General features: G+C 39.0%; 1 protein-coding gene across 3 annotated transcripts in view; it reads right to left on the bottom strand.

Annotated features, from left to right (window-relative positions):
- Positions 1 to 18625, bottom strand: part of paqr6 (progestin and adipoQ receptor family member VI) — a 34775-nt gene extending 16150 nt beyond the window's left edge. Inside the window, exon 1 of one of the 3 annotated variants that reach the window (XM_074683043.1) lies at positions 18316 to 18625. In XM_074683043.1, the coding sequence (XP_074539144.1) occupies positions 18316 to 18376 (61 nt within the window). In that variant the 5' untranslated portion in view covers positions 18377 to 18625. Of the gene's footprint in view, positions 1 to 11321; positions 11581 to 17896; positions 18068 to 18315 lie in introns of those variants that run through there. The other 2 variants (XM_074683044.1, XM_074683042.1) reach the window with 2 other exon arrangements.
- Between the last annotated feature and the right edge of the window lie 1171 nt (positions 18626 to 19796).

Here is a 19796-nt window from a genome sequence, read left to right as displayed (position 1 = left end):
ACAAATGAAACAGTTAAACTGTTCTATTTTGCATTTTAGTTTATTTATTTAAAAAAATACAAAGACTCTAACAGTAGTTTTATTTTGTACTTTTGTTAATTTGTTAAACAAGTTTTTAAATTCCTGTAAATTTAATTTTTTGGATCGAAAGTATCATTGGTATTGGTACTCTGTATCGGTGAGTACTCAAAGAGAGAGTACTCGTACTGGTAACAGTCTGAAAAAAAGCGATATTTAACATTCCTATTTAAAAGTGGAACAAGCCCACTCTATTTTGGGGCGTTTGATATGTCCTCTATAGGCTACAGTACGACTAAAGAAGCCCATCATAGCACACACTGTGGTAAAGACCTACTCCCTCTTCAGGACTCATTAAAAAGCTCAGTCTGTTCAAATCTTACAGCTTATTTTTCCGGATGACTTATCAAGAAGTATCTCATGATCTCCTGTTTAACTGCTCCTAATTTATTGCCAAAATTGACAGAATTGTCCTTAAAGATATCATTTTTTTGCAATACATAGACCAGAAGAATCTAAGCTTAGGCTAAATTCCTTCATGTGTCGTCACCCTGCCTGAATTTGTACGTTTCCCCCTTAGACCCGACAGGTTGAAACACTTTCTGGCATCTCTCCTGTCATTACAGCTCATACCTCAAGGTGAGGGGCTTTTTTCTCTCAGCAGAGGAGAGCAGGAGCACCAAGAGGGGTCCTGGGCTCACTGCAGCCCAGCTGCAGGCCCCGGCCTGTTCGCTGTGACAAAGTGAGCTTTGTGGAGGCTGGAGCTTTGAGAGTCCAGGGGCCAAAGGACGACTGTTACACGCTGCTCTGGATGGAAATGAGACTCCACACACACACAAACACACGCAGTACGCTGCCACGGAGAGCATGCACAAATACCCAGAGCTCTGACATGCATGCACACGAGTACAAATCCTGCATTCATCCCTGCAGGAAAACATAGCACAATCACAACACACACACAAGGGCAGCGCTGGATGACAATAGCTGAGGAAAGTCACTGAGTTCGCTGCAGTGGGAAGAAAAGTGCTCATCTGAATTCAGGTCGTTAGCATCATGTGGCACCAATGATTAAGATTCTTAGTCAAGATTAGGGTGAAAAATGTCCGACTTCAACTGTGATGCAAGCCTGTGCAACAGCTTGAGTCCAGGATGTCAAGAAAATGACCTGAAACGCACCATTAAGCTACTACTTTGTCAACAGTGCAACAGAAAAGCTAGCAGTTTCACATCACAGGGAAGGGTTGGATTGATCCCACATTTCATGAGTCACTGCACAAAATGCAGGAAGAAGAAGACGAAGAAAAGGAGAACGATTGGTGCGCGCAAAAAAATATTTTGAAAGAAAAAACGCGACTGATTGAGGATCATGATAATCGTTATCACAAGAGCTTCTGGCCAGTCAAGTTAAAGATTGGAGGGTTGAGCAGGGTATTGTCCAAATCTATAAACTTAGCACTAGATATCGCAAAATACGATAATGAACATTGGTTCATTAGTCCATCGCTCCATCTTCCCATGTTCAGTAGTCCATTGGTGGTGTTTGATGGTCCAGACAAGCCTCTTTTTCCTTCTCCTGACTCTTAGTGATGGATGTCTTCTTCTGTGGCTTGACCTGTCAAAGCTGCATCTCAAAGTCTTCTCTCCACAGTCACAGAAACTTAGACTTTAACACTACGACCTCTTTGAAGCTTGAAGCCGTTGACTCTCAGAAACTTTTCTTCTGATCCTGGTTTGGTTCTACCCAGACCTCTTCCTGTCAGAGTTTCCAGTCCCAGTTTCTGAGAGTCTTTGGATGCCAAAGGAAACTCTGCTCACTGAGCTCACCTTGACTTTCTTTGACTTTGTTTCTCTGTAGAAAAGTTTTGTATCTGGAAACTATCTGACGGTCTGTCCCTCTTTCTTTATGAATTGCCTATTCCTGCTCATTTTCAGAGTGTAACACGACTTTCTGCAGAACAATACTGTTCAATAATGCTCACCCATGAGGGTCTGGTAACACATGTTCAGCTCTACTTTTATACACACAGAGATGGTTGGAAGGGATCAGGGAAAGTTCGGACACCTGTGGGAATTGGTAGCACCAACTTTCACCGTCATCATTGATCATCTCCATTGCTACAGAACAGCTTTGAGTTGTTAAAGGGCCTTTTGTTCTGGACAAATTCAGCTGTTGTATCAAAAAAGTTACAGATACAGCAAGGACATTTTTTCCACTATCATGTTGGGTGACCAATCTGAACACCAACGTCTACAGATTTAGAGTTTTTATTGATAGGACTACAACTGATTACATAAAGGGACATGAAGGGTGAAGCAGGATACTGTGCTTGCAAAGTTTGCTTTTCACTCTTCAACAACTGCTACAAGTACGTACCAAGATATGGAGAAAGATTATTACATAATATATTACAGATTTTCCTCATTAATAAAATGTCATCACTTCTGGGCCTCTTTAGATGTGTGTCAGCGTCTGTGTCTGCTTCAACCCCCTCCTCTGTCTGTAGAGGGGTGTAACGGTACACAAAAATCCCAGTTCGGTACGTACCTTGGTTTTAGGGTCACGGTTTGGTACATTTTCGCTACAGTATGAAACAACGCAAAACGATTCACTTGTTTAGCATGTTTATTAAACCAAAAACTTGCCAGTATACAGCGAGGGGGGAGGCTCTTCAAGCTCCGGTTGGTCGTTAGCAGCAGCCATGATGCACAATTCAGACACAAGCTCCTGTGGCTACGGAAGCTCTTTGATATCCATCTTCTGATTGGCTCACCGTGAGACGTCACGTCCACATGATATGCACATGATGGCAAAGCACGAATCACAGACCACTTTCCTCATGAATATTAAAACGCCTTCCCTGCTCAGCCAATCATAGACGAGTACTCGCATGAATATTAAAGAGCCATGTGCAGCGGCTAACGTAAACTTACTGTACTGGTTCGAATACAGCACTGAACCAAACCGAACGGCCTTATGGAGCGGTTCGTCATGGATACATGTACCGTTACACCCCCATGTCTGTATGTTGATGTTTCGGTTGTATCGGTTGTATGTTTCTGGGCGGAATAGAGGATAGAGGAAGAAAGACATAACTTAAGTGAAACGAAAACGCCAAACAGATAAAACTTTTTACGATACAAGGGAAGCTTGGCTTGACTTTCTCTCTGCTGATCAAGAACATATCAAATACCTGTGATTAGCTTGTGCTTACATGCCAAGTCTTAAGTCTCTCCTATGTGGAAACTCAATGTTACAGGTGGTTGCTAGGCTAGTGAGTGTGTTCGCCTAGCTACGGCAGTTAGGTAAAAAGAATGCTTCAGCTACAGAAATAACTATTTAATAATCAACCTTTATACCCTGTACACTAAATCATTATTTAAACTAAGTGTCAAGTTTGGATCGATCCTTGGATCTCCCACGATACCAGGATCACGATCGGTGCATCCCTTCAAAATATCAGGAAAATTGAGGAATGTTTTCCTATAGTGACACCAGAACCAGAAAAGTATTCTTGTCAAACTTGATGGCTTTGAGTCCTTTGTGACCCAGGAACTATGTTAGTGTGTCCTGTCCTGACAGTACTGAAAGTTATATATGCTCTCATCTGACCTTGTCTGAACCCATCAACAAACATACAGAACCCTTCAAATGCAAGATGTCATTCAGGTCAAACATAATTTACGCAGAAAACATTACTTAATCAGAGTTTCAAGCTCAAAACGAGCACAGAGACACACAAACAAAGTGAAGAGGCTCAAGAAATGACGTCATTTGTAAACCGAACAAGCTACAGATGACATGAAGTCTGTTACAGTCAGGGATGACATAAAGCAAACACAGACCCAAAACATGCTGTTCTTCACTCCACCCCATATTTCAGGATCATCCCCCTGGCCTGGAATAACTGATTCACCCTAAAAGCCTCTCCAGACTTCCTAAGAAACTACTCCCACAGCAGAACTCGGCTCCACACACTCGTCACACAAAGTTAAAGACCAAGTGTTACAAATGTTGCTTTCCCTTTCGTAAAGCCTCTTCAAACCTCGGCTCAGACACACAGGCCTTCTTGTTCCTCGGTGGTACATTAGATTTTGCATGAATCTTCCCACAAAAGATAACATCAACCAGCAGAAGACGACTGTGGTTTTCTGGATGTTAGGAGGAAAATATTGCTCCTCCTGGACGGTGCTTTCGAGAATGTCACAGTGGATGTGTAACAGGTTATCTGAGGTAGTCAGGTCAGAGGAGACGATAAAAACAACTTACATGGTTAACTTTGCAGTGATGTTTGCTGTGTTTTTAGTTCTGTTCTAACTTCACTTTAAGATCTAACTAATTCTCTGGTAGTATTGTAAAAATTCTTTTGATTTAAGAGTCTGCAAGAGACATCACAAGTTAACACAATCAGACCGCCAACCTGGAAGAGATGCTTTCAGATCATCTTTGGTAAGGAGTGCAGAAATTGAGCAGAAACAACACCACGGCACTCAATAAGAATTTGCTATTTGATTGTGCAAACGATCTGCTTATGAAAGACGCCTGGAACTCCTAGCCCAGCGCGGCTCCAAATCTCTAGCCAGACTTTTCTCCTCTGTTGTGCCCAAATGGTGCACTGCAAAATAAAAACTGAAATCTCATCAAGTGTTTTTTGTCTTATTTTAAGTAAAAATTGCCTTAATAGACTTAATATGACCCACATTCAACTGGTCAGTCCAGAAAAGACGCAGCCACATTCGTCATGATGCCGGCTGTAAGTTTTTCTTCAAGCAGCTACAGGGTGCCCGCCGGTCACGTGACCTGAGCTGTGCCTCTGATTGGACAATCAAATGACCCTAATAACTTCTGAACCACAAAGATAGAAAAAAATTCACTCACCGTACTGTGTGCAGATGGTGAAATCAGTGTTTAAGACTCACGCTGTTTTTTGAACCAGGCTGTAAATATGTTTTTAATGCTGTAAAAGTCTGTTTTTATAGCTGGGTGTGTACATGACTTCCAGCGACTTTTAGCACTTCCGCATAGGCTGCATTTTTATCAACTAGAGGTTGCCCCTTGGTTTTAAGTAATTTAAAGACAAAAATAAGGTCTGAGTTGCTTGTAACCAAGAGGCAACCTCCAGTCTAAGAATATGAGACAATGCTGAAGTGCTAAAATCTGCTGTTTCTCGAGTGTTCGCTTGAGGCTGGCTCCGGAAGTACTGAAAGTCACAAACACACCAAGCCAAAAAAAGACATTTTCAAAGCAGAAATTAACCTATTTACAGCCTGGTTAAAAAAACGTCTCCTGTCTGAGTCGCTAATTTTACTACCGGCACCCACTGTACGGGGGGTGAATTTTTTTCTAACGTGGCCGTTCAGAGGATGTTAAGATCCCAAGCTCCCCCAATAAGAGGTACAGCTCAGGGTCACGTGGCCGACACGTGCCCTATAGCTGTAGGTGAAGCCCTTGCCGTTACCAATATGGCTGCTTTAGCCGATGTGCTTCATTTTCTGTTTCAGAAACAGACGGGTGACGTCGACAAGACTTCGTCCATGTTTCATACAGTCTATGCTTGTAACAAGTAAAAAAAAATCTGCCAATGCGAGAAGAAAAATTTGCTCGAAAATTTGCGTAAAACTACAATAATGTCTTAATTCAAGTAACTTTTCTCTTGTTCCATTTTCAGATTATTTTTATCATGTTACAAGCAATTTAAACCTTATTTTAGTCTTTAAATAACTTGAAACATGCCATTTTCCTGGACTGGTCAGGAAAATTTGGCTTATATTGAGTCTAAAAAGACATTTTCTACTGAAAATAAGACAAAAACACTTGATAAGATTTCAGGTTTTTGCAGTGTGTCCCCAGGGGTAGAATGAGTCAGAAGGCACAAGCTCTTAGTGAATTTCAGCACTTATTACTGAATGTTGTTGAAGGTTGAAGTATATTGTTGCAGTAATTAGTTGTTGTTAGTTGGCTACATTATTCTACATGATGTCAAAAAAAAAAAATCTTCTTGCACTTAATGGCAGCACCTGCAGCCAAATAACTTGAAGCATTTTGTTACACCAGCTAGGTTTCCATTCTGTCTAAATTCTTGCTTGTGTTGTACGTCGCTTTGGACAAAGTTTCAGACAAAGTTTGGGAACCACAGTTTCAGTGTGAGCACACAGTCGAGTTTTCCTGACTTGAAGCTTGTGACAGGACGCTTTTTGTTTTCTGTGTTTGCATTATCTCTCCAATGTGTTTGAGAGTGTTTACTCTGCAAACACAGGGAGAAAAAGTAGTTCAATGACAATGCATGATACATTCAACGTCTGCTTGTGTGACCTGAACATCTGCATCTCACTCTCATTTCCACACTGCTAACTTTACCTACAAGCTCTTGAGCAAATCTGAGAATACCCACATGCAACGCTTCCTTCCTTTTTTTGTTCTCTTTTGACATCTGAAATTCTTTCCCGCTCACTCGTGATGCCTTCATGTGACCTTTCTCAATGGACGTCTTTATTGGCCACAGGCTGACAATGAGGAGGCTATGCAGGGAGCATGTAGCCCACACGGGTGAACACACAAGGCCTGTACTGCATGTATGTACCACATGCAAATCATGCAACGGAGAGCAGTCTACAGCCTGCTGAAACATGTTAAGCTCAGGAGACAACAGACAAAAAAAACTCCCACACAGGACTGCCGGACCTGTTTGATGATTCATGCACTACACCTTTAAAAGGAAGCTTATTCTTACACGCTCTGATTATAAATGATGGTTAACATTACATAACATAATTTCATCTGCTTGATCTGTGGTTCACTGCATTGTTTTCTTTCCACCAGGATCCCTCAAGGCAACCACCCAGACAAGACATGCCCAAACATGCTTCACCCACCTGCTCAGCTTCCCTGCTGGCTGCGACAGGACGGGGAGCGAAGCAATTACGGGAGCCAGCTCCTCTAGATGGGTCAATAAAAGTCTGAGTCACCATGTAAAGATGCTCCGAGCTGCTATGAAACAACTGTCTGTTGTTTTATCATCTTACCGTTGATGATCAGCCCTGAGTCCTTTTTTTTTTTTTTTGTAGCGGTTACAACTTATGAGAATGAAAACAGAAAGCAAACTGGCAGACAAGCCTGTAAGGTGGAGACTTGGATTCTTAACTGAGCTCAAACATTAAGCGTGTTTCTTTATTTCTTTAAAGCACCTATAAGTATTTCTTTTTTATTGTGATAAAACTGTATGAAAATTATACTCATGCCTCTATGAGCTACAAAAGCAGCTGAGATTATCAGCATTAAGACTGGGAAGGAGAGTCTCTGATGTTAACGAGAAAATCATGATAAACCAGTATTGCAAAAATCCATTTAAGACAAAAATTAACAACAACTTCTGAAACCTAGAGGCCAATACCAATACCTGGCCTTTGGTATCAGCCAATACCAAATAAACTTGCACATATTGCAAGTTTCCATCAGAGTTGTTGGCAAAACAAGCATGAAATACATCCAAATTGCAGACCTACAACTTAATACACCTACAGAAAATCATAGAACTGAGTTTGATAGATCTGTCTCATGGATCGGCCCTTGTCACAGATATCTAAGTAAACTTTTTGAGACTGGGGGATCAGTGATCGGCCCATCCTTACATATGAAACTGATCTTATATACCCCCAGGAAGGTCTGACAGCCAACTATTGTTGCTTTTTGCTTTGAGACCTAAAACTCAGGACACTTTTTGGGGTTTTTAAGATAAAACATAAAGATTCATTGGTATTGTTACAGGTATTGTTCAATGATTTTCAATAAAATAAGATTGGAACATTGAAGGTATATGCTGTCAGTTATAAAAAATAAAAAGTAAAAATCGTTATCAACCCAAATCGGTATTGGCAGGTCAGGCTTTTTAAAGATTGGTGATTGGCCAGAAAATTGTGATCGGTGCACCCCAAACTGTATCGCACTGATACCCAATACCAATATTGGATTGCCGCATCCCTAATAACAACATATCATTGTATTTGACTTAAAGGACAACAAAATGCCTCAAAAGCTGGAGACACACTTTCAGTTTAACCTTGCATTTGGGCACAAAAACAGCTTCATCAAGACCATAACAGTACGTGTTCTCAGCTATGCTCTACGCTTCTATAACAGAGAGCTAGCCTGTCTGCAGCTATCAGATTTGTAACATATTAAACAATCGAAAAAATAGCAAAACCAAAGTCTAAAAAAAACAATGTGGAAGTGCTAAGAAACTGCAGTTCTTCATGTGTCCACTTGGGGCTGGCTGCAAAAGCACTAGAAACCACAGATACAACAATGCGACCAAAAAGTTGTTTTTTACAGCAATAACAAACATTTTTACAGCCTAGTTCAAAGAGTAGTTTGGGTCTTAATTCTTAAAGTTATTAAACTTACGAAATCTGCCAATTTAAGGGCTTTACTGACAGGTACCCTGAAATTATCTGCCAAGAGGGAAAAATATGTCTTCAAGCTTTGTTATTGTATTCATCAGGACTTGGACGATCTGCTATTCTTACTACTCGATCCTGTTACGATTTTTGAGGTGCTGATTCAATTTAACTGTGATTCTTTGATATTTACAATTTTTGAGAATTTAAGTTTGCTTTTTTTACACCAGACCATGGGAAAAAGATAAATAATGGTGATAAAATCTACACACTATATCAGGATCGTATTTTCCTATAAAACGCACATTATGTGAGTCAGAGAAATAGTTCGCCCTCTGCTGGAGAAAAGTGGTAACTTTTTCCAATCCAGTTTATAAACAAAGATTGAAATGAAGAATTTGAATTAGAATTTGAAAAAAACATCTTTCTTTCTTTCTTTCTTTTTTTTTTTTTTTTTTTTACAAAGAATCCTGATTTTTGATATTGTCCAATAAAAAAAAGTTATTTCCTGAACTACAAGTGTTGCTGGAGCTTTTTTGACCTCTTCAAGACTCTTTCTCTCCAAGCACCTTGGAAGTTGGTGAAATTTTGTACTTTTTGACCAATAAAAAATTCCCAGACACTAAGTCCTTTTTTGTACTTTTAATTTGCAGGTTTCCATGTTGAGTTATCAAATTGAAGTTATCTATCGCCACTTAATTTTATTCCTAGAGGTTTGTTGTTTTTGCTGTGCAGTGGCAAAGACACAACATACAGATGTTTTTTATTGTGGACATTGCCATCGCCTTGAAAGCTTTCTGCCATTGTTGTCTTGTTCATGAATAAATTTTTGAATTTTATCTGGAATACCAGTCTCATCTTTAGGGTATTAGGGTATTCTAACACCATTTCAGTCATAAAAGTAAACAATAAATCACTCAACATTTGATCAAATATTTGAGGTTACTTTGGTCTAAGATCTTTATGAGGGTCACCCTACTCATGAGCTTAACCCTGTCACAGGACGTCTTTGCATAACTTCCTTTTCTTTTCCTTTTATCTTTTAAGTCATGCAGGAATGTTTTTCAGAAAGGTGTCCCTCCTTGGTCAGTCCCCTTTCCTGGTAAGAGTCTACCACTAACATCAAACAACCGAAGGGTTACATAACACGGTCTCTATGTGTTCTTACAGATCACAATGGATCAGAGGAAGCTTACCGGTCACGTCCTCAATATCAAAGAGGAAAACCTTTAAGTGTTGTAACAGTATTTTGATTTATAAGTAATTCACAAAAGCAGGAGATGCTTTCAGAAGAAGCAGGCAGTCAGCATGTTCTCGTAGCTGGGGCTTCATGTGACTTGGTATTCTTCAGACGAATAAAAGGGAACATAACTCAAATAAAAACCAGTTTCAATCTCATACTAATGGAGTTAAGGTTCACCGTAGAGAAAAGGCTTCACAGGCTGTTTACTATTTCTACTACTGTGGAGATTCCTGTGCATTCTTTACCCCCGTTCCCATCCCCCACCTCCTGTTTCATTCCTCTACTACGGCACATGCAACTGTCAACATACTACATCCATGTGTGTACACAGGATCCAATGTTTTCCCTTCCCCACACTTGAGTTTAAATTAACCTTTTTGCAGCTACAGTGAAAGAAAGTGGTCAATTAATCAAAAAATCTTTGGTTTATTTAGCGCACATTCAACAACCCGCAAAGTTTCAAAGGAGCAGACTAGTTCAGGGATTTTTTTGGCTTGGTATACATCAATTCAATGAGAGAAAAATCTACTGATAACCAACACTGTAGCCACTATTATGATTTTATGTGCTAGAATGAAAAAAATAGTTTTCTAAGTTGATGGTGTATACATTTTGCATTGATATGCAAAATGTGTAGGAGGCAGTTTTTCGCAGTTTTTGAGCAGATTGTCTTCCCTTCCTCGCTCAAAGCGTGAAAAACAAGCAGAAAGATGTTGTAAAACATGATCGCTGGATAAAAGACAGAAAATGAAAGAAAAAAAACAAAAATAATGCACCAACTCAAACTCAAAATATAAAAGTGCTGCTATTGCCTAGTTGATTGTTTAACCCAGAGGTGCCAAAATGTCCTGGCATGTGACTCCCAAAGTAGGGACGCCATGAGAATATACCTTTAGGCCAATATATAACAGACAAAAACAACTCAAATAAAGGGTTAAAATACTTAATTTAGGTGATTAATTGAAAAAAAAAACTACACATCTATGAAATCTTACTCCTTTCTTCATCTATATTTTTACAATAATGGATGAAAGCAATTTCACAAACCCCCCATCAGTATTTTGGGACATCCCAGGGGATCCCGGCCTCTACTTTGGGAACCACAGGTTTAACCAGCTAACTGACCAGTTGTTGCTGTTCTTAAATTAGATTTGTCTCTATTTGCCTCTTTGCTGCTACAACTCCAAGGTGAGACTCAATATTTTAAAAATAAATGTGAACTATTCAAGATTGGAAAATGAGGCGTTCACGTCCATGTGCTTAAAATGTGGAAAAAAATCAAATATCAGCGAGATTAAGGTGGAAGACAATAGTAAAACACAAGCGAGTGTGTTTTTCAGATGGACACATCTCCAGAGCAACCCTATAGGAAAACACGCAGGTCACATGCAGCCAATTCTCAGAATGACTTGGAATGTCTCAATCCTCCAAACTCCATGTGTGTTTTAGTTTCCACTTGCCTTCCTTCTTATCGTGAAACACGACTTTTCATTCATTTCTTTAGCACTACGGTGTAAAAAAAAATAGTATTTTTCCACATAAATAAAGATTATTAAACGGCAAACATCTCCTCAGTGTTTCGCTTTGACAACTCAGCGACGCACACGGAGAAAAACATCACCTCCTCTCTTTTTTCGTCACACGGATTTGTAGTTTTTCGACTTACCGCGACCCTCGGGCATGCGGAGGTTGTTGGATTCCTCTCCGTCCAACTCCGTTAAGAAAGAAGAAACAACAGTAACGGAGTGACAGCCCGGAGCTCGGATGTGTATTCTTCCCCCACTCGTGGTTTTGTAATTGTGTCGAGACTCCACAGCCTCCTTCTTCTCTTGTCCCGCGCGAGCCAGTAAGAAGCGCTGCTTGGTGCTCACGTGGATCACTGGAGCAACAACAACACGAGCCATGTGTGTTCAACGGCAGGGCGCGCGCTACTGCTGACAAGAAAGGAGTCAGTGTAGAAATACCTCCAGATTCAGAGGGTAGAAAGAGAGAAAAAATGATGCTTCAAACACGTAAATTGTTTTAACGCCAACAAAATCAGGTAAAAGTCCCGAATTTATCTTCTTTAAGCATTTTGTGCGGATGTCATTCCTGCCTTTTTCATCCATAGGCCTGTTGTTTGTTTGTGTTAGCCACAAGCATGGCATGAGTTAGCCCCAAGTAAAAGACGCATTGTCATAAATTTACACCATTAATATTAAGTAAAGAAATAATAATAATTAGAAAAAAAACTTTTTAACATTTTATTACCATTAATTTACCAAGGCAAAAAATAGATAAATAATTAATTAAAAAAATAATCTTTTGGTGCTAATTCATTTATTTAATAATAATAATAATAATAATAATAATAATAATAATAATAATAATAAGGTTATTTAAAAAAATATTAAAATTATTATTATTTCCATTGTCAGTATACCTGAGACATTTTTGTGTGTCTGCTGCTGCATTAATAAACGCATGTGTTTCTTCAAGATTGTTAAAATCAATTAAAAAAAAAAAAAAAAAAAAAAAAACAATGTTGGGGGAAAAAAATTCAAGGAATGTTTTATTTTCTAAATGGTTATTTTTGATTACCTTGGCCTTTTATCTAGTTTTAACCCTTGAACTAGCTCCACCTTAACCTGTACATCATCCCATCCAACATTTCTTTACGAATTAGCCTAAAAATGATCAGATAACTTCATGCTACTCTTTAATTCTCTCTGTATTGTGGAACAAATATAGGTTTATTATCGTTTCTCAAGGATCTTTAAATTAGACACATAAGAAAGACATTTGACAGAGACAGAGCTTCACCCCTGTTAGACTTTACCTTAAATAACTATTCTTTACCACTTTTAGCCACTTTTATGTTACAGCTTGTACACATTTAGCCATTAGCTTGTGTGTTAGTTGTGTTTATAAAACTGTATAACTACTTTTCTGAAGCAAACCAATGTATTGGACATTAAAGTATGCAACATAGTTTCATAGCAATTTGTTTTGGAAGCATTTAAAGGAACCAAATGGTTTCTAAGCATCCTCTGGTTTCCTCAAAAAATAAATAAAAATAAATAAATAAATGGACCTTTCCAATATCTAGCATCAAAGTTGTGCGAAAACTATGTCCTACCCAAAGACAAACTGAAATTCATATCCAGAAAACAACTATTTGTACCTCTTATAGGAACGTAGAAAACAAACAAGAACATGGCAACATTATGTCATAATTTCCTTTGTTAATACTGTCTCATATCAAGAGGCTCTGTCTCGCTCAAAAACAAATGTTTTGTCTGTCAAATAAGTCTTGGTTTTCCATGAAGGAGCTGTTTCTGTTTTAGTATTGACCGAAGCAGATTACAAGCCAACACTGTGGATGAGTCATAACTCTAACACACTCAAAACACACTCTAGTGACCCAACAGTGATGTCAGTCAGACATGATGTTCCACTAAAGGAAATTACTCAACACTGCCGAGCCTGACTGATTCAGCTCTTAAGGTTAAAGGAAGTCCAGTCGCCTTTGACTTACTTCTATAATCTCACATGACAGCACTGAATACGAGCCGTCATGTGAAGCTTTGAGGATACTCCTTTGTCCAAACCACAAGGGAGGACTTCCTGTCTTGTTATTATATAACATTATCATATTTCTTCAAAGGTCTTGTTTTTCTCATCATATGAGCTCCAAAAAAGCCAGAGCAGCTTGGTAGAAACAAACTTTTTAGATACAAAAAAGACATTTTACTTTCAGTTATTTGAAACAAGCCCTGACAACAAAACCACACCAAACTATTTTACTTGATTTCATAATCCTCCCCAAATTCCTCCCACTTCTTTGTGGTTACTCAGTTATTATTTATCATTAAAATTAAACCAATGACACACCCAAATAACTCTGAAACTAAAATCATCTCTGTGGGATCTTCTTAAAATAGCAGGGTGTATCCAGTAACAAATAAAAACTTTATTGTCTCACTGGGAAAATTTCAACGGTTTGTGCCGCCTCTTCTTGAGAGACTTCGGTTGAAAAAATTTAACCCACTCTCCTCGTTTTAGCTTGTGGGAAAGTCTAGCTGATTTGAAGAACAAAGAAACAAGGTTGTGATTCACAGACAAGAGTATGACAGGCCCTCTTTACTGTTTTGCTTCGAGATACAACGGGTGACATACGGATTAAACACATCTCTATTTTTCTCAGTAAAGATATTTCTAAAGGTGTTATTGACATGAAACTTTCACCAAATATCAGCAGCTATCTTTGCAACCCACACATGCAAAGAAATCAAACCATAGGTGTCCATGAATTAAGTTATATGTTAAAAAATGGAATACAAGGGAAAGGTATAAAACATGCATAAAGGCATGGAAAGCCAAGGTACTAGCTGAAATCTATCAGTGATTAGAAAGCAAACCTCTTGTCAGAGCAAATTACTCTCAGCTGGTTCAGTTCCAAATGATGGCCTACAAAACGGCGTCTCACTGCCAAAGTATCCCACAGGAAGCAGTAGGCGTTTACCAACTCTTTTTCCCTCCTCTGGTTACATCACATCTTGTGTTGAATAGTATTGTGCTCCGAGTGCTAAAGCCACGTTTCCACGTTCGGTTCATCTCGGCACGGCACATTTTACGGCATTTAAACTGACTTGTCCCGGCACAGATCCCCAAATAATCGAGATGAGTCGTCCCACTTTTTGGGACCCTTTCGTATGGGATCCAGACTGAACTGATCCGCTCTCAGAAGGTGGAGCTACAACACTGCAGACCATTGATTGGTCAAAAAGAATCTTCACTTACCCTGACAGCGGCTGTATTTCTCCAGCCTTCTCTGAAACAAAGCTTGATTGCACTTTGTATCAAAGAGCTACATGCCAATCACAGAGAGGACGAAATGCTGCATGTCTTCCATCGTTGCTCTTTGTTTACTGTGTCATATTTTTCTTCTTTGTTGGATTTATTAGCGCGGTAAACTGTGTCGCGCTGCTACGGGGTCACGCTATTGTTTAACAGCGACGGCTTTCGGCATCCAGCTTACATGCCGCCTACCACAAGAGGGCACAGTTTGCTGTGGAAACGCAAACAGGATCAGGCTTAACTGAACCAAACTGAACCGAACCGGACTGCTTGGTGGAAATGCTGCTTAAGTGACCAACATGTCACTGATCAGCTGCTTGACCCCCATGAGCTGGCGGGGACAATCAGTGATTAGGGGGTTAGTAGGGGTGGGAGAAAATTTCGAAAATCTATCTATCAAAAACGGGATTCTTTGTCAAAAAATATTTAAAAAAAAAAAAAATTGAATACTTCTTTTTGGTCTTTGTTTATAAACTGGATTGGAAAAAAGTTATCTCTTTTCTCCAGCAGAGGGCGAAATGTGTTTCTTGGACACACGTGTACATTTTATGGGAAATATGGCTCCTGATAGTCTGTTGACATTATCATCATCATTTAACTTTTTTCAAGTGGTCTGGTTTTAAAATAAGCAAACTAAAAATCGGAGAATCGCAATTTAAATCGAATTGGCAGCTCAAAAATCATAATAGAATCAAATAGCGAGAAAAGCATAGGGGTTCACATTGATCAAGTCCTCTATTACTGTGAGACACTTTTGGTTTCTGTGGCAGGAGTTCTCAAACTTTTTCGCACCATGGACCCCTAGGTTAGACATATTTCCAAGGACCCCCTCATTATCATAACAAAGATTAGCTTAATTTTAATCCTATGTTATAATGTGCTATGTAGCATTTTGCTACAATAGAATTAGGTTACAGTTATACTTTCCAGGTAATTCAATTTATATTCACAGTTAAAGTCTCAGTTGTCGACCAATTGTAGCCAAAACATGCACTAAATATGATTAACGGTCCTCTTGGGTGGCAAAAATGCACTATTTGTGTGCCTTTTGTTTCTCAAGGTGTTTTTTGTTTTGATGTTTTTTTTTTGTTCTATTGTTATGCACTATGAAGTTACAATCATATGAAAATTGACCCCAGGGGACAAAACTAAATTGGGCAAGAGTAAAAAAAAATGCTTCTTTTATTAGTGTAAGAAATCCCATGTTGTTGACATGCTTTTTCAATAATGTAGCAAAGGGTTAGGGTTTTATAATTGTTTTTTGTTTGTTTTTTTAATTCACGGACCACCTAGCTCCAACTTTTAGAAGCATTGTTCCATGGTATTCACTTAAGTGTGTTTAAACTAGTGCTGCACGATTTGGGGAAAAGGTGCGATTTGCGATTAGGTGGACAATATTGCGATTGCGATTGTGCTTGCAATTTAATAAAAAAAAGTTGTGTCATGATGAGTCAACAGACTTGCTTGGTTAACATGGAGAAAAATCTGAATTGCATGTGCTGACATTGCGATTGCGATTGCGATAACCTCTTTTGCGATTACGTAATTGTATGTGCTGACATTGCAATTGTGATTGTGATTGCGATAATCGTGCAGCCCTAGTTTAAAGGAATAAAAAAATCCAGGATAACTCCTGAAATAGTCCTGTGAAGGTTAGGGCTCAAAGCCAAAGCTGTCAACAAGTATCCAAGGTAAGGAGGTAAGGGTTAAGTACAAACAAGGATACAGACAAGGATTTTGGTTGGATGAAAGGTTTGGGCAAGGTGACAGATTGTGATCAAGCCTGGTGTTACAGTTATTATTAATGTTGTCTTGTTTTTCTGGGTATTACTTATCAAATCCAACTTAGATGCTTATTAGGTTTTCCAAAGTGTTTCTTACAAATCAGGGTTTTTATTTGGTGAGCAATGTTCAGCCAAAGAGCTGTGGTCCTGAAACTGCATCCCTCACCCCGCAGATTCATAATATTGACTTTAAAGCTCATGAGGAACTTTTGTTTGTGCTGACTTTGTTGCTCCCTGTGGGAAAACAGTCCTGTCTCTGTGCTGATTTTGTCCTGCATGTGTATTAGAATTGTTTTTTTTGTTTTTTGTTTTTTTGATAACATAATCTCATCGTGATCTTTAGCATCTCTTTTTTTAAAGTAAGACAAATCTTTGCTAGAGATAAAACCTTCGGAAAGTGTTGGTTTCTGGAGTTTTCTATTAGTGACTCGTCTTCTTTGTGTTTAAAAATGCTTTAATGGATCATAAAGAAGCATTTTTTATTCATTTCAATTAGTTTCATAACTGGCTTAAAATCCTCACAAAGGCTTTCAGTAAGCGAAGAAATACCTTAATGACAAACTTGTAGTAAATTACTCTTCAGTGTGGCCCTTTTCAGATGTTAATCGTATTATGTAAAAATTGTTGGAGCGCTGGCACTAAATGAGCATTTTACTTCAGTTAATACCAACCAACACTGCAAAACACAGAAACCGTATTGAGTGTTTTTGTCTTACTTTATGTAAAATTTTTGCTTGTTACAAGAAATTCAGACCTCATTTTTGTCTTTAAATGGCTTAAAACAAGACATTTTTTCTGGACTAGTCAGGCAAACGTGGCTCATATTGAGTCTAAAAAGACATTTTCTACTTCAAATGAGACAAAAACACTCGATAAGATGTCAGATTTTTGCAGTGTAAGAGATTACACTGTGTAGTTGATTAATAGGTAGTTCTGTTTATAGCAACGTATGTTTTCACAAGTGAATCATGTGTTTGTCAGACAAAGAAAATCACATCCTAAAGATGAAATTTTGACGAATTTTAACTTATTGTTGAGGAAAATTTGTCTATGCAGTGTTTTAATGCTCAATTAATTCACAAGTTTGAGGTAAGCTAATTAGGTGCAGCTCTTTAACCCAAATTCTCTTCACATTTTGCAGACTGGCAAAGCAGATTAGACTGCTTACATAATGTAACGTTAAATATTAGAGGAAATGTTTGCACACAAAAAGTGTGAAATATGTCATTCAAGGGAGAATGAGCCATTTATAATTAGAACTACTGTCACGTTCACAAATGCCAGGATGTGTAAACAAAGCTCGACTCAGATGCTCAAACAGAAGAAATGCATAAACACTGCGTCACTGCACAAGGCGTGTAAGAAGTCTTCTGAGCGTTTCAGAAGTTAACTTTGGACCAAGCCACTTATTGTTCCAGTGAATGGGAGTGACTTACGAGTGAAAAACCTCGAGGGTCTCTTTACGAGAGGAAGGGGAGTGAGTTAACTGAAACCTGAGACAGTTCCTAGAAAGAGAAATGAACACTCGTAGCCTCGGTCGGAGTAACTGCTCTGCTATGATGAAAAGCTGCTGTCAAACCATCGCGGGCTCCAGCAGGACACAGAAAACTGGTCTGACCTTTCAGCTTTGTGCGTCCGATGGGATCATTGTAGGCTCGGATGGAGTCCACGAGGAAAATAAGTGAAGAAATCAATTTTGTGGAGTAGAGGATTTATACTTCCATCATTTTTCTCAATAGACCTCCTCACTATTGTACCAAACTGCCCCGTCCTTTCTCTCTTCGCACATTCCTGCAGAGTAAAAACACCGCTGCACCCCCAGTGTTGAAATCCCACCCTCAGGGCTGAGGCTTTTTTTCCCATTGGATGTGGCTAAAAGGATCAGTTATTCACCTCCAGTCGAGAGAAAGAAGAAAGGGAAAGAGGCCCAGCATCATTTACATTAAAGCAAACACGTTCCTGAACCAAACACACCACATTTCCAAGAGATTTTGAGTAACAGTGCCCTAAAAAGACAAACACTGAGATGTTACTTACACATAAACTCCAGGCAGGCCAAGCATTTCCCCACAGCGAGCACAGACCCCTGCATGGACATCTCTCTGACAGATCACAGGCGCTTTAGCTAACTTGTAAATCTAACTAATGAAGTTTTTGTATCTTTAAACTTCTCATCCTGTCTCTGCAGCCCAATCCGTCCTCCCTGAAAGCCCCACAGCCTCGCAGCTTCATGGGCACCACAGGGAAAGAGGCTCGCCTTGGGTCAGTGAGGTTTTCACAACCCCCTTACCCAGCAGAAACTGGGCCAGCGGCACCAGTGCCAGTCTTCTTCTGTTAGGGTGGCACTGACTGCGCTGACTGGATTGGTTAGTGTGTGCTCAGTCAGTGGTGGGCAGGGGGCCCGGGATGGAGAGAGGCACAAGAGATGAAGGGGAAAAAGGAAGACCTAGTTAGAGGGAGGCATGTGATGAGAGTTGAGAGGTCAGGTCAGTCGGGGTTTGGTTCTGGATTTAGGGCAAGTTTTCAATTCCTATTTGATCTTTCCAGTTAGTGATAATCAAACATAATTATTTCTTACCAACTAAATTTTTTCTCAACAATAACAAATACATGTGCAAAGCAGAAAAGTCAGGGGTGTTGGTAACTATTTTGGCATCGAACATCCTTGTACCATCATCACAGACTGATGAGATCAAAGCTCACCTGTTGCTCAGGTGTCTCTTAATCCCAGATGATCAGTGGTCAGTTTTCTGCAGTGTTTCTTGCAGCGTAAACATCAGCAAACTCTGCTTCTGACCAAGGAAAATGTTCTCCACTAGGGGGCGCTATAGGGAAAAGATGTCAGGATGTTTTTTTATGGCAGGATCAGGATTTAAATTTTATCAGAACTGTTATTTAAAAATCTCTTCTTGTCCTGCATTCTCAACAATTTTTATGGCCCAATTTTTGTCTTTTCTGCACTGTTTCACAACTTTAATCTGGTCTTGTGTCCTCTAATGTGTTTTTTGGACTCTCACATTTTCACATCATGATTCTGCAGCTACACAATTTCTTTAAGAAGATGCTTTTGTCCAAACTGTCATAACACACACTGCAAAAAACTGAAACCATATCAAGTGTTTTGTTTTATTTTTAGTAGAAAATGTCTTTTTTGACTTAGTATGAGCCAAATTCACCTGGCCATTACAGAAAAATGTCTTGTTTCAAGTTATTTAAAGACAAAAATGAGGGTTAAATTGCTTGTAACAAGTTAAAAAATCAGCCAATGGAACAAAAGAAAAGTTACCCGTATTAAGAGATCATTCTAGTTTTAAGTTGTTTACTTGTTATAAGCAATTCAGACCTTATTTGTGTCTTTTATCAACTTGAAACAAGACATTTTTCTGGACTGAGTACTTGAATGTGGCTCATATCAAGTTTAATAAGACAATTTCTAATCAAAATAAGACAAAAACACTTGATAAGATTTCAGTTTTTTTGCGGTGCAACTAAGAATTTAGACGGGGAAAACCCTGGTA

Source organism: Halichoeres trimaculatus, unplaced genomic scaffold (genome assembly GCF_033239565.1).
Source record: "Halichoeres trimaculatus isolate MK-OKI-2021-1 unplaced genomic scaffold, fHalTri1.1 fHalTri1_scaffold_12, whole genome shotgun sequence".
NCBI lineage: Eukaryota > Metazoa > Chordata > Actinopteri > Labriformes > Labridae > Halichoeres > Halichoeres trimaculatus.
This window is presented reverse-complemented; position numbering and strand designations above follow the sequence as displayed.